Source organism: Cnephaeus nilssonii (genome assembly GCF_951640355.1).
Source record: "Cnephaeus nilssonii genome assembly, chromosome: 13".
Lineage (NCBI taxonomy): Eukaryota > Metazoa > Chordata > Mammalia > Chiroptera > Vespertilionidae > Cnephaeus > Cnephaeus nilssonii.
This window is the reverse complement of record NC_137084.1, coordinates 75,714,709-75,729,131: the sequence shown is the minus strand read 5'-3', so window position 1 is coordinate 75,729,131 and position 14,423 is coordinate 75,714,709. Positions and strand designations below refer to the sequence as shown.

General features: G+C 42.3%; 1 protein-coding gene across 5 annotated transcripts in view; it reads left to right on the top strand.

Annotated features, from left to right (window-relative positions):
- The window catches only part of NCAM1 (neural cell adhesion molecule 1), a 326,355-nt gene that overhangs the window by 268,775 nt on the left and 43,157 nt on the right, over positions 1-14,423 (top strand). For all 5 annotated transcript variants that reach the window (XM_079788753.1, XM_079788752.1, XM_079788751.1 and 2 more), the window contains exon 8: positions 5,968-6,110. In XM_079788753.1, coding sequence (XP_079644879.1) covers positions 5,968-6,110 — 143 coding nt within the window. The remainder of the gene's footprint in view (positions 1-5,967; positions 6,111-14,423) is intronic.

The following is a 14,423-nucleotide window of genomic DNA, read 5'->3' as shown; positions in this document are numbered from 1 at the left end:
GAATACATTGCCTTTTCTCTGGCACGCCCAACACCACCAGACTCATCATAGGCCCTTGGTACATATTAGTGACCAGTGCTTCCGTTTCCCTTTTCTTCTTTCCCTGGCCTGTGTGAAACAGTGTCATAAAAGTCATGAAAAGAGTCCTCACACCTCTATTCACCTCTTCTTTATAAACTCAGTTAATTTCCATGCATTTAGAACTGAAATAAATTTTGACCTGACCTTGGAAAAAGGATTTGTGGTGGGAAAATGTTCAACCTAATGGCTCTCTACTCTCTCTGCTCATCTTTTTAAAAACCACAGCTAAGCCCAGCCAATGTAGTTCAGTGGTTGAGTGTCAACCTATGAACCAGGAGGTCACAGTTCGATTCCTCTGCAGGGCACATGCCCGGGTTGCAGGCTCGATCCCCAATAGGGGGTCTGTAGAAGGCAGCCGATCAATGATTCTTCATCATCATTGATGTGTCTCTCTCTCCCTCTCCCTTCCTCTCTCTGAAATAAATAAAAGTATATTAAAACACACACAGCTAAGCTGGTCCATTGTAGATAGTGCTACTAGAGCAGGTGTCAGAGGTTCATGCCTGGGAAGCTGCGTGGGACCTGCTTGTTTAGTCTGATCAGGAAAACTGATCCATGTTTGTAAACACAGAGCTTTGAAAATCAAGCATCTATATGCAATTGGACTTCCTAATCACAGATGAATCTTATTTATTCATTAATAACAATTGGGTTTATAAACAGTGTATCAGTTTGATTCAGATTAATTCAGTATGTAACTGAGTACATACTTGAAGGTGAAAGCTAAATTTCTTGAAAATATTCTTGACAGTCATTTCTCTAATTCTGACTGGTCTTCCCAGTCACACTAAGTTTATTTCATATTATAGAGAGAGACAAATGCATTTGTTAATTTATTCCTTCATTCAACAAGTATTTATTGAATACCATTGTTCCTAAACAGAGGGGCTAAAGATATGGCCCTTTGACCCTGAGATGAATGAGAGAGATCAACATATAAGCATATAAATGATAATAGATAGTGTCATTCAACAACATTTGAGTGCCCCATATAGGCTTCGCCATTGCCAAAGTCACAAGGATGAATGACATGCACTCTTTTCTCATCAGTAGGTTCTGTTCTCATCAGTGGGTTCCCTAGCTCATTAAGATGGTCAACACTCAAATATTTAATCCTTTATAACGACTTCATAATAGCAATATACACAGTGTTTTGTAGGAAGGATCTCTGGTCCTGTGTGACAGAAGTTAGGGAATCCCTTGTAAATGCTGTGCTAGTAAACAAGTCGGAGTTTCCCAGAAGAGGCAGGATGGGTGAGCATCGCAGGCCAACAGACACAGGCATGGAGGCAGGAAGGACATGTGTCCTAAATATGAGCTTGTGGACAGGGACCTCTGTCTGTTCTACCCCCAGATGTCCCCCAGTGCCTAGGAGAGTGCTTGACATGTAATAGGTATTAGTATTTGGATAATTGAGGCTACAGAAATTAGTTTTGTGTGAATTAATCATAATGTATGTGGCAGAGAGATGAGCCAAAAATGTATAATGATGAATTGTTTTAGAAAATTATTTTAGATATTAGCCCCATCAAAATAATAATAACAATACTGAACAGAAATGATCACTATAATGTGCCAAGCACTATGTGAAGTTCTATTCATAAATTAGCTCTTTTAATCCTCAACACAACCCTATGAGGTAGATTAATTATTATCTCCAATTTACAAATGAGGAAACTGAGCAAAGGGATATTAGGTGCCCTGTCCAAGAATCAAGCCCAGCTTATAAGTCCATTCCCTGAGCTATCAGTGGTAGTTGCTGTCCCATGAAACCAAATTTAACACATATTATATCTAAATTACATGTGGAATGACTGGCGATAGTGAAGTTGGTGTTCTCCTTTACCATCATGGATAAATTGGCTTCTCTGTGGAAGCACACTTGGTTCTAGCTTGGCTGGTTGAGGACAGCTCTTGGCTTCAGCCTCTCTGCACTGGGAAGGAGGTGTGAGAGTGAGGCAGGAGCCATGCAGGGCTACGCTTGAGTGAAAGGAGTGGTGAGGTCCAGGGAAGTGGGCGATGAGGTACAGAAAGTGAGATGTAGGAACCGTGGCAAGGCAGGCTTTGTCTTTCTACCCACCGCCCTCACCAGGGATCCCCTCCTGCCTCTCTCTCTCTCTCTCTCTCTCTCTCTCTCTCTCTCTCTCTCTCACACACACACACACACACACACACACACACAGAGTTTCTCTGTCACACACACACACATACTCAGTTTCTCTCTCTCTCTCTCTCTCTCTCTCTCTCTCTCTCTCTCTCTCTCTCTCTTTCACACACACACACACACACAGAGTTTCTCTGTCACACACACACATACTCAGTTTCTTTCTCTCTCTCTCTCTCTCTCTCTCTCTCTCACACACACACACACACACACACACACACACACACACAGTCTCTCTCTCTCTCTCCCCTACCACAGTTTCTTGCCCAAAGCTGCAGCTGGGAGGATGTGCACTGGAGTGTATGCAGCACAGCAACAGTAGAGAGGTGGCCTGATGCCTACAGAGACAGGGAAGAAAACCATAGACTCTTAGGGACCATGCCTGGTCCAGCCCCATCAAGAATGAGATGCTCTTCTGTAATATCTGGGGGAGAGTTCACTAGCCTCCCTGGAGTAACATAGTACCCCATGTACACTCTCCCTACCCTCTCCAATCATGTTCTTGATCTCCTTTTCTCCTCCTCCTTCTGGCCTCCACCATTAGTTTAGGAGACTGGTAATTGGGCTAGAGAACCAGGTTGGGAAAGACCAGCTAGTTTGGGCTGCATCTTTCTTTCACCCTTTTTCTCCCTTTCCTTCCCCTCAGGTTTGCAATCTGGGACTAGCACTAGGGGAGAAATGGGTCAGGCTCCCTAGTGGCATCAGAGTCGCCAGCAATGAGATAGGAGAGCAAACAAACCTGTAGCTTAGACAATAAAGAAGCGCTCAGCACTCATGTGGATCAAGAAGGGATGGCAATTAGTATGGTAGGGACACATCTAATTAGGGTCTGCCATAATTGCACCTGAATGACATCATTTTCCTAAGAAAGGGAAACGTTCTAGTGTGCATCGCCCTAGTTATCAGCCAGACACTCTTTTTACTAAGTAGTTGCATCCTCGTTCCTTTAAATTTGGCAGTGAATTTCCATTGCTCCTCTCCCTGTGAGCCCTTCTGAAGGAGTATTTTTCCCCCCACAGATTTTTGTTATGCTCATACGAATGCTCTTAAGGTCTCATGCTGCTGAGGGCTCAGGCAAGTTCATCAGTGGCAGAAGCATTGCTTAGCTGACCCCTAAGGACCAAAGCAGACCTTGTGAGCTATAGCAAAGGACAAATGAGTTGAAGGAAGGTGCACCTGGTCACGTCCAATGTCTCAGTTCACAGAAGCAGGACCCCACAGTCCTTCATGGACTGGGCTTACAGAAGCCTGGATTGGGGTGGGAGTAGACAAGGCTGGCCCTCAGTGGCAGGGTGCAGATCTGTGGATGTGCTGGAAGAGGAGATCAGGGGTGCTCACAGGAGGGTCCACAGGGAGAGGGGCAATGGCACAGTCTGGGGCATTAGGTCCCATGGGGCAGGTGGAGAGTAGAACAGAAATCCAAAGTCAAGGGCCCACAGCAGAGGTGAATTAAGATGGTGCAAGTGCCCTCGTAGGTAAAACCTGGACAGGTGCCTCTGGATGCTAGTGTGCAGAGGGAAGAAACCCTGCACCTGCCCTGCTTGCCCACTGTCCCAATGTAATGATCAGAGCACGCCTTTCCACACTCAGGTGTGGTCCAATCTGGACAATGACTTATATCGCTATTCTATTTCCAAGGCAGCATTCTAAGCCTGTAGTTAGTTCTGACAATAGCCCTGCTTCTGGAGTGCAGAGATACTAAGTCATCAGTGGGCCCTTCCTTCCTTCCAACAGCCTCTGTAGACTGCAAAATGAGTCATGGTTAACAATGTTTTTAATAAGAATATAGTTTTCCTTTTTCCAGAGACTTATATGGTGCACCCTTTATAACCATCTGTGAAATGGAGCCATCAAGACCAAATATTACTAATAGACCCTAACTTGTCCTTCATCTTCTGTTAACCTTTGCCGGCCAGGACCTAGTGCTGTGGGTCAGGAGAAGGTCAGCAAACACTGTCTAGATCACAGCATCTGACTAGGTTTCAAGAGCCCAGAAATTCCAAAAACCACCTTCAACACACATCCCCCGCCCCCTGCAAAAAAGAAAAAAAAATGTTCAGTTTTAGTGAATTCAGTTGTCTGGCTGATGTTTTTTTTTTTTTTTTTTTTAACTTCTCAATCTGTGATTTTAGCACTAAACCTCCTCAACAGCACTTAACACTTACTGCATCCAATATGAGCTGTGGCCTTTCTCAAAGTCCTATTTATCGAGGTAGACACAAAGCCTTCCTAGAGGAAGACCTTATTCATGGGCTCCATGGATTCAAATGCATGATCATTGGGCCACACTGGACTGAGATGAGCCCATGTGCTGGCCGGCAATAAAGGATTTGCTAAACTGGCTGTTAGGACAGATTAACTTCAGGAGAGTATTTGAACTATGTGGTAGTTTTATATAGAAGCAGATATTTTCTACAGAAAATGCACAGCTCCATCATTATTTTCTGTTTATTAAAGCAGAATCAAGGGCCTCAATTTGGAAGTTGTATGTAGGCAGTAGTTTGTTAGCCTACATGGGGTTACTGGGTGAATCTGAATATAAAGGAAATGCAGTTCTTTCAAAAATTAGCCATAATTTTAATTTACTTATTTTTTATTTGTTTATCTAGCCTGGCCTTTTCTCTATTAGTGAAATAAGTTACATTTGTGCAGTGTTATCTTTTCTATGGAAGGTTTAGCAATTTCAGAGTATAATTGTTTTAAATTGGGAAAATTCAATTTTCTCTAATGTGTTAACATTTAACTCAGCTTTGAATGCTTGTGCTTTCTTGCATTACCCAAAACATTTGGAAAATGAACTCATCTCAACTCATCTCCTTCCGATCCCCAGCCCACTCCACAACCCAAGTTACCCACCATGTTTCCGCACTTGAGTTAATGCCACACAACTTTCCTAGGTATTACGAATCTCGGCGTTGTCTGGCTCCTCCTCATTCCTTCTTTTGTTTCTTGCTATCCCTCCTACCCCTACTCACTTGCCACTTCCCATAAAGCCTTTCTTTAGCATCTCTCTGGAAGCTGTCCTTTTGGTCCCCCTGACATGGCCCGATCAGAACTGTCACATCACAGCTGGGGCACCGCCAGAGCTCCCAAGTTGTTTTCCCACCTCAAGGTTTTCTCCTTGCTAAATCATCTTGAATTGTTTCTAGATTAACCTCCTTGTCATGCAAATGACCATTTCATCTCTCTGATCAAACACTGTCAGTGGCCTCTACCTGCCTCCATACAGAATTCAAGCAAGAACCTTAACAGGTGGTCAAGACTCTGTGCCAAGATGTGTCGTTGCCTGCTCTGCTTTGATACACAAACATGTGACTCTCTTCCCAACCCTCTCGTCACATATTCTTGCTTCTTTGCTTTCCTTCAACCAGTTTTACCCATGGAATGACTCAGTCTCCACCCCAAAGTTTCACCTACTGAAAATCTCATGGCCCAGCCCAAAAGCTGTGTCCCCACCAAGACGCCAGCCAGAGGAGCGCTCTTCCTCTGCTCCATGCCTCTTGCATCCATTGCCCTCACTTAGCGCTCTTACTACACGGGGTGTTGTTTTTATTAGTCACTGTGGTGTTGCTGTGTGCCTGTCTTGTGGTAAACCACTGAGGCTTCAACAGGTAGAGTACAGCCTATACTTAAGAAGTAGATAACCTTTGTTCATGCTACCACTTAAACCTGGGGCACTGAGAAGGTTAGATAAACATTACAGGAATGTTTTGTCTTTTCAGCAAAACCCAAAATCACTTATGTAGAGAACCAGACCGCCATGGAACTAGAGGAGCAGGTCACTCTTACCTGTGAAGCCTCGGGAGACCCCATTCCCTCTATCACCTGGAGAACTTCCACCCGAAACATCAGCAGCGAAGAAAAGGTATAATGTCGCCGCCCAAGAGTCTCAGGGCATGGCACGCAGACTTGAAGCCGATTGAGTCTGCCCAATGCCCAGTTCTCCTCGGTGAGCCAGAAGGGGGATTTGGTCACTGAAATCCAGGTTCTGTGGCCTCCTCCTCCCCACACCTGAATGCATCCTGCTCCACATCCTCTGACAATGGAAGGGGTGCAGTTCATTGCATAGATTGGCAGGAGTGTGATGTTAGTGGGTATGGTCAAGGTAGCTCTCTGGGGAGGAAGAAGGTAGTGATTTTCAAACGCAGGATTTGGGGCTGTCAGGAACAAGGCAAACTGATATCCTGGTGCTCCAGGTGATTTCCTCCTCAACTCAGGAGCCAAGGAAATGTCTCCTGGAAGTTATAGGGTCAGAACAAGCCTGTCAATTCTTCTCGTATTTGTATACTCATGCTATACATGCACTCTGTGCACAAAAGCTTGGTTGCCTTTGTGTCTGCCTGTATTCTCGATCACATTTGTATATCATGTTGATCTAAAGGCAAAAATAATTAGCAGTTTCCACGTGATGATGATTGCCCTAGGCTCTACAGCGTATTTGCTGAGAGTGTAAGAACAACGTAGCAAGCTCCCTGACAAATTCAAATGACTGGGGAGGTTTCACTTGAAAACATGTGGATTTACAAGCCTCCAGAAAGCTATCTTTATTATGAACAATATGTAATAATTGAGGGGACCCTACATTGTGTTGCCCTTCTCTACCGAGTAGGCCAAATGCAGGAAGGAAAAGAAGCTCGGTTTTAAAGTGACTTAAACCATCTTCGGGCACCTCTCCAGTCTCACCTCATATATCCTGTAGTAATGGGCTTTGTCACCTACTCAGAAGTAATGGCCTTAGATTCAAAGGACATTTGTAATGGATTACTTATTGACCAAAATGTCAGAAATTATAGATCTTCACTCTTCTGCCTACCTAAAGGAAATCCTTAGAGAGGGTAAACTCAAGTAAACCCGAAAGAGACAGTGTGAGACACTAGAACCAAACTTGGATCTGCACTTGAGGAATTGATTTCTGTCCCACTAATAGAAAGCAAGGCTGAGTCAAAAGGAACAGAAATACCATTCCAAAACCCATTTTTTTTCGCAAGTTTTACCTCCAGAGTTGAGTTCGGCTTAACTCAACAAAGGAACTGCTAAGTATTTTTGAAACTCGCATATGCTGTTTGATATTGTACTGGAGTAAGAAATGTGGTATTTACTTGATGCTTTCTTTATCAACATTGGGGTTAAACCTTCAGCTCAGATTTCTGCTGCCATCATGTGTGTTGTGTGGATTGAACTTGCATTCCAGCGCTTAAACCACAAAACCGCTGCCTGACAGGTTTTCCTACATTAGTCTTAAGAGTAGATTTGTCCAGAATGGCCCAGTGTGTGTCTTTGACCTCAGTGAAGGACAGAGATAACATCTATCCCAGATGAACGATGCTTTTAAATTCTACATCTTTTCTAGGAATAGCTCAATAGCTAAGCTAGACCAGAAGAGTTATTAAGATTTCTGCCTACCTCAGCTCCTTTAATAGCTTGGTTCTCTAGCTTGTATCCGTGAATTCATTTTCACAGAATGAGAACAAATAACCAGGTACTAATATATACTCACACTCACTAAATACTGAGGCCAAAGGTGTTCAGCAGAGACTTCCTCAAACCAAGGAGGCTTGGTATACTCATAGGTGGTGTTGTTTTACCATAACAACAATGGTTTACTTGATGTGACATTACTGGAACGTGAATAAATCAATGTGAGAACTAGTCCTCCAAGCTTGCCAGTGCTGTTGACACCAGATGAACCCACCTACCTAATGAAGCCCTTACACAAAAGTTGCTATTTATATTAATTCTCTACTTACATCAAAGAGGCGTGATGTCCAGCTTCATACCACAGATAGCTAATAATTAAGAAAAAAGGTGGCCTCTTCCTGGGGGAGACTCCGGATAGAAAGCTTCACTTTTACTTTGGTAGCTGCTCCTCATGTGCAACTTCATCTGAAGTTGCATGATATGTAATTAGGTATCGACATGATTAGAGTCACTGAATTGTAGGAGTGGAAGAAAACAATTTTCTTTTTAAAATCAGGATGCTATGCTAAGCAGATAAGAATAGACAATCATATTGAACTGCCAAGGTGAGGAAGGCTCCTGAGAATTACATCACATAAAATGCCTGAATCATAGAAGATTGGAAGGAAGCCACTCTTTGAGTTTATTTAGTCTTAGCTGGCACCCCTTTCTAACATATCTGCCAGACAGTCACTCAGCCCTGCCTGAAAGGTGACATTGTCAGCCCTCTGCAGGGCAGTCAGCCAACACTGATGACCAGGAGGTCTGCTTCTCAGCCTTCCCACCTCTGGCAGCCAGTCTTTGTATGAGAGCTCTTAAAGCAGCTACTTGAGTTTTCTTCAGTCTGTTCTTTACCTCACTAGTTGCCCCATAATAGATGGTATCAGCTCACCGGTGCTCCATTAAAATTTTGTGGTGCCCAGAGTCAATGATGAAGACTTCCATGAGTTATTACTCCCTTGATCTGGATGCTGTAATGCAGTTAGAGTTACATTAGCCCCTTTAGCAGTTTCCTCATCCTGTTGCCTTGTATTGAGCTTGTGGTCAACTAAAATGTTCAGGTCTCTTTTACATGAACTGCATTTAAGCCACATGCCTCCTATCCATTCATATGCAATTGATTGCTTAACCAATCATGTAGAATTTCATTTTTATTTCTTTTAAAAATTATATTTTGATGGTTATAACCCAATGTTTCTCAATGGGGTCACTATGAAAACTTGGGAAGACTCTTCCTTTATTGGGACTATAAAGGATGATATTGCAAGATATGTAGCACCCGAATCTCCTTCCCCCTAAATACCAGTAGCCACTTCTAATCATGTGATTACCAAAATTCCACATGTATAAACACTCTCAGGCTTGAGAAAAACCTTTGAGTTTATCTTTCCAACCAGTCAAGAATGGCTTTCATCAGAACTATCCTTTAGAGGTCTGTTGGTCCAGGGAATTTCCATCCACTCGCTCCCCTATTTTATTTATATATTGAAAATAATGAGGTTTAGCAATCAGTGGAGACCCCAGCCCAAGCACAAGACTCAATGGCAGGCAATGGAGTGGTCTTCCCCATGCAACTGTCATCTAGCATTTGCATTGGCTATTGCTACAACCTTATATGAACACTTACTTAAAATATCTTTGTCCAGATTACTGATAAAAATGTTGACTGGGACATAGTCCAGTATGGAGCCTGTAGAATGCCAGTAGGGCTTCCCTCTGGGTCATTGGCTAAGAAGGTAGAGCACTGAAAGCCACGGTACCCTCTTGTGACTTTAATGACTTCCCTGGAAGGCTTAATGATCTCTTTAATAAAGTTAGTCACAATATAAGCTAATTAAAGCATCTAGGTCTTTTGCTTCACTGAGAAGAGAGGAGAAAAGGCTTACAGCCATAGACACATAGTTAGTGACTTTCTAATGGAATACTTGTTTTTCTTCATTAAAAAATAAAAATAAAACAATACAGTGAACCTGCATGTCACACCCTATCTGTGATCTTGTCTCTGGGTTTAGTCCAGTCACTTATTGGAGATTACTATCAACCTACTAAGCTTCAGCTGGTTGAGTTGGTCTCGCTCCATGACTGATAATAGCTGGGCTAAGCTTGGGTCATTAATACCGTTAAGGTAGATAATTTGTCTGAAAATTAGTTCATTTCTTAGTGCTCACTATATGTTGACCAAAATCAAAACATATTTGACAATGACAATGGGTCAGTTAGACCAGTGTGTACAGAGGTCATTGATAATGCAGATACAAAGAAAGTTTGTGTGTCCATATTGTGTCCACAGCATTTCATTACTCTTTCTACCTAGATTCATTTAACTATTGCCAGGTACTTGAGTGAGTGGCACTAAATTCCAGGTACCATTATACTCTGGGTGAAACTTTGGGATGATAATTTCCATCATCTATCTCTGGCAGAACAAACTCGTAGTGCCCTTACTTGAATATCCCTTCGAAATGACAGGTGAAGAAAAGCATACGAAGCCTTAATGTTTAAGGAAAAGGAGAGGGGTGAAGAGTTGAGATCAGCAGAAATAAGCAGAAAAAAGGAAAAGCATTCATGAACCTTGAATCTTGAGCTTCCCAAGTAGCCCACAAATAAGAGAGATCTTTTGAAATTCTCAATTCTCTGCAAACTTTTTATCACCAGAAAGAATTTCTCCTTCAATACAAACTAGGTGCTCACTTTTAAAATTGGAAAAGGTACCTACATTGAGCAACCAGAGGCTGGCTTATCCAGCCTGTGGACAAATTTCTAGCAGGGAATACTTTAGAATAGTGAAGGGATGTTCCACCTTAGTTTATATACATATTCCTGAAGATTTGTAAGGTAATAAAACATGAATATGAAAAAAAAACATGGAGCTAACAATTTTTGGAATAGTTCTAGTCATATTCTCATTTATTTTATTGTGTATTTGCATATCAGGTTGTCTTAAAGCAGGCCACATGCCTTCACAAGTTATTGGGGGGTCAAGCAACTAAAATAATTGTGTTACTAGCAACTGCTTATTCTAAATGCCACAAAACCATAAGAATTTGGGAGAGACACAAGAAAATCAGATCTGAAAAACAAACAACTCCATAGACATAGCTCCTAAAAAACTATCTTGGTTCAAGCAGCCCTGGTGTGTGACAAACCAGCTTCTAAGTGATGTGGAATTGGCAACAACATTTGACATGTTGGCCCACTGCTTCTTTGGTCTATGCATGTTCCTCTGTCCTCACTTTCTTCTTCATGTGACATAATCTAGCATTCTCATCCTCATATCTCACAGGAGTTCTTTGCATTTAGTGGACCCCTACTAAATGTTTGCCAACTCATTTGCATTCGCTGGGTTGCATTGCTATGTCTGGCATCTTCTCTATTCTGTTTCTATCTGAACACCAGGGACAATCAGTCAGTCATGCCATCCAATAGAAAGAGCGATGCAGGTATGATGTCTCTGACTCCCAATATGAAAACAGAAAAACTGTAAGCAGAGTAAATGCTCACGTGCCAGATAAAAAAAATTTTAAATATAGATGTGGGTAGGAAAAGACCCAACCTGTGTTTCCCTGAGTTGGCTCACTCTTTGGAGTGCCGTGTTTGCTGAAGATGGAGCCTGCTGGAGCCCACATGCATTCAGTGTAGTATCCTCCAGGCTTCCTGACCCATAGTCTTAAGAACTTCATACTTCTCATTCCTAATGTGTCTTAGGCTTTTTTGTTGTTGTTCCTTTTTAAAAAAAACTAAAAATTTGGTTTTTTTATAGTATGCATGCAGAGTTATAAAATGCATGAGCACAAAATGGCATTAGTGTATTTGTGATAAGCTGTCCTATAAAATCCAAAGGAGGAAACTCACTCTATAAGTATCTATAAATTATATGGTTAGAACTAGTAGTGTCACCAGATACTACGAGGGACATTAAGACATTCTGGTCTAGGAGCAGCCTATAATATGTTTGCTGGTGTCCGTGTGTATGTCTATTGGAGTTGAGGGAAGCCTATACCTTTGAATGATATAGCCTAATGTGCATAAGGTGGGGGTGAAGTGGGGGGAGCTGAAGATAAGCCAAGTCCTTGACTAAGCTGGGTAATAAGCACACCATTGAGAGTGGGCCTTGGAAAAGTTCTGAATTGGAAAGAAGCTGCATGTGCACGGAGTACAGTGTGATTCATCAGTTCTCTAAAGCAATGTTGTAAACTTTTACTGCTTTCTTGTTGTGTTTTATATCTTGTTCTCTCCAGGCTTCGTGGACTCGACCAGAGAAGCAAGAGGTATAGCTTACCTGACCACTAGCCAGTCCTTAGTTTTGAAAGCATTGTGGTTTAACTCACCATTATAGTTAACAACCAGACACGCTAAACTAATTAGTAACTTAGATTAAAGAATAGGTCAGTAGTGGTAGCTGTTACTTAGCAATAGTGTCATTTTAGGGTGAGCAAGCAAGCTGTGTTGGGAGTGGGTGAACAAATCCTTATTGTTTTCTAAGACTGGATCTTATTCTCTTGATGGTGCTGGGAAAATCACATCCAGGTAATTACACTTAAATCTCCCCATTCCCAGGCCCATCATTGTGAAATGGTGAATTTTTTTTACTCTCACCTGGTTGATGTGGCTTCGGATCATAAAGGCACGGGGTTAGTGATCTAAAACCCACTTGGCCCTTTCCCTTCCAGCTCAACTCATCTTGTTGCTCGCTTATTTTATAATGATTGGTCTTGGTAAATGATGACTTTACATCTCATCTTGAAGCAATGCAAATGACATGTCTCATTGGTTCTCCCAAACTGTTAAACGTGTCTATGCTACTTTCACAGTGTTAAATTGATGAGCTTAGAATGATTCGGCTCAAATGGCTTTATGGGTTTTTTTTAAAGTTGGTAGCCATTAGCCTTTGAAATTTCTGATTCCTTGCTTCATTTGGGGTAATTTGGGACTTAGTTTGAAAATTGAAGCTAAATATTCATCTTTTGATTTTAATTGTTACACCCCCAAGATCCTGCTCATAGGTCATGAGTATCACTTTTTACCTGATTTGTGCAACTGAGTGACAGATAGTGAAATAAAAACCAGTATACTTTAGATGAGGTTCAAGGACCTAATCTATGAATACTTTTTGGAAAAAAAAAAAAAGCTTTTGTCTATTCTCCAGATGAAACTTTGGTATTGTGATGCTATAAAAGTAGAATCTAGCAAGCAGTCCTATAGGTTATATTATCTCTCCTCTTAGTCTTCCAGAAATGATAATTATTCAGAACACGTAACTCATGTGTTCAGGTCATGGCTATAAATATGTAATGCTGTTTAATATTTGAAGAGGACTGCCTGTCCCCAGGCGCTGATGTTAGTTTCTGCACATGAACACACTGCCATCTCAGCTCCAGTTCATTATCAGTTCTCTTTGCCTCAGACCTTCTCATGTCAGAGGGACTGCAGTTCAGTGCACATCTCACTGAAATGCTCCTTCCTGGGGCACAGGAATCGCTCAGTGCTGTCACGGGCTGGGTGTTTTATTGCTTCAAAGTCCTGGACCCACTCGGACTGGGGAAGGGAGAGGAGGGTCAATTATTAGCTACTTCTGAGCAGCTACAGATCTCATTCTGCTTGGACTTGTACATTTTCCCTGTCATTTTGAACTAGACCTGGAGGAGCTGAGGTTTATCAGGGAGCATTAAGAAGATGTTAAGTGAATTATTATCATAAGCGGAAGTAATGGCTTTATTGTCAGCAAGGCAAATACCTCACTCGGTTTTCCAGAAGTGTCCTTATCTTCAGTATCTCACTCTGGACATCATTGAATTTCAAATGAGTGCCACCTTGGGGCTCAGAAGTTCCGTTCCCGCCTATTTGTCTCACTCACAGATGAAGAGCGTAAGTCCAGAAGGCAGCTTGGGTTCTGGCCAATTTCATTCTGTAAGCTCTGAAAAGCCTTCTCACTTTCACCTGGAAGAAGAAAGGCAAAAATGTCTCGATGAGAGGATTAATTATAACTGCCCTTCATACTCTTGCAAAACAGGGTCTTCTTGCCATAATGATCTTCTCCTTCTTGCCCAGAATTCATCTGCTTTCTCCTCCCGAGCCTGAATTATCAGTGCAACGTTTGGTCTGCATGGCTGTAGGTGGCACTCCCGGACTTTGTCCCGGTGCCAGAGTAAACATTTCAAAGGGCCCAGTCACACTAACTGTGTCCCCCGGAGAGAGAACTGGGCATCTGAAAATAATCCCATCATCAATCCTGTTCCTGAGCCCCTACAAAATAAGAATTCTTTACAGAGGGCCATCTACTGGTGCGTTGACATCATTAAATTAGAAAGATTTCCAGATAGTGAAATTGAAGAAAGAGACCAGCTAGAAGGGGAGAAAAAAGTACAGCTGTCAGTATAACCATTTCATGAAATGGTTGTGAAATGTGATGGGGCTTAAGTGGCTGAGCTGGACTAAATCTATCTCTGATGATACAGGGACGTCTTTGACAGACCTGCTGAAGCCACTCACAGGCCCGGGCTGCCTTGCTTTGAGCTTCCCAAACTGGCTGCTGTGTGACGTGCAATTCTGGGTTTGGGGCTTCCAAGACAGCACATTGAAAGAATCTGAAGCCGGGTGTTGTTATATTCTTTAAAGGCCCAAACCCATTGCTTAACAGATGCCATACAAATGCAGACCACTCACCCATCCATCTCTACAGAATACTACATGCTAGAGATAAGAGTGTGGCCCAGCCTCTGAA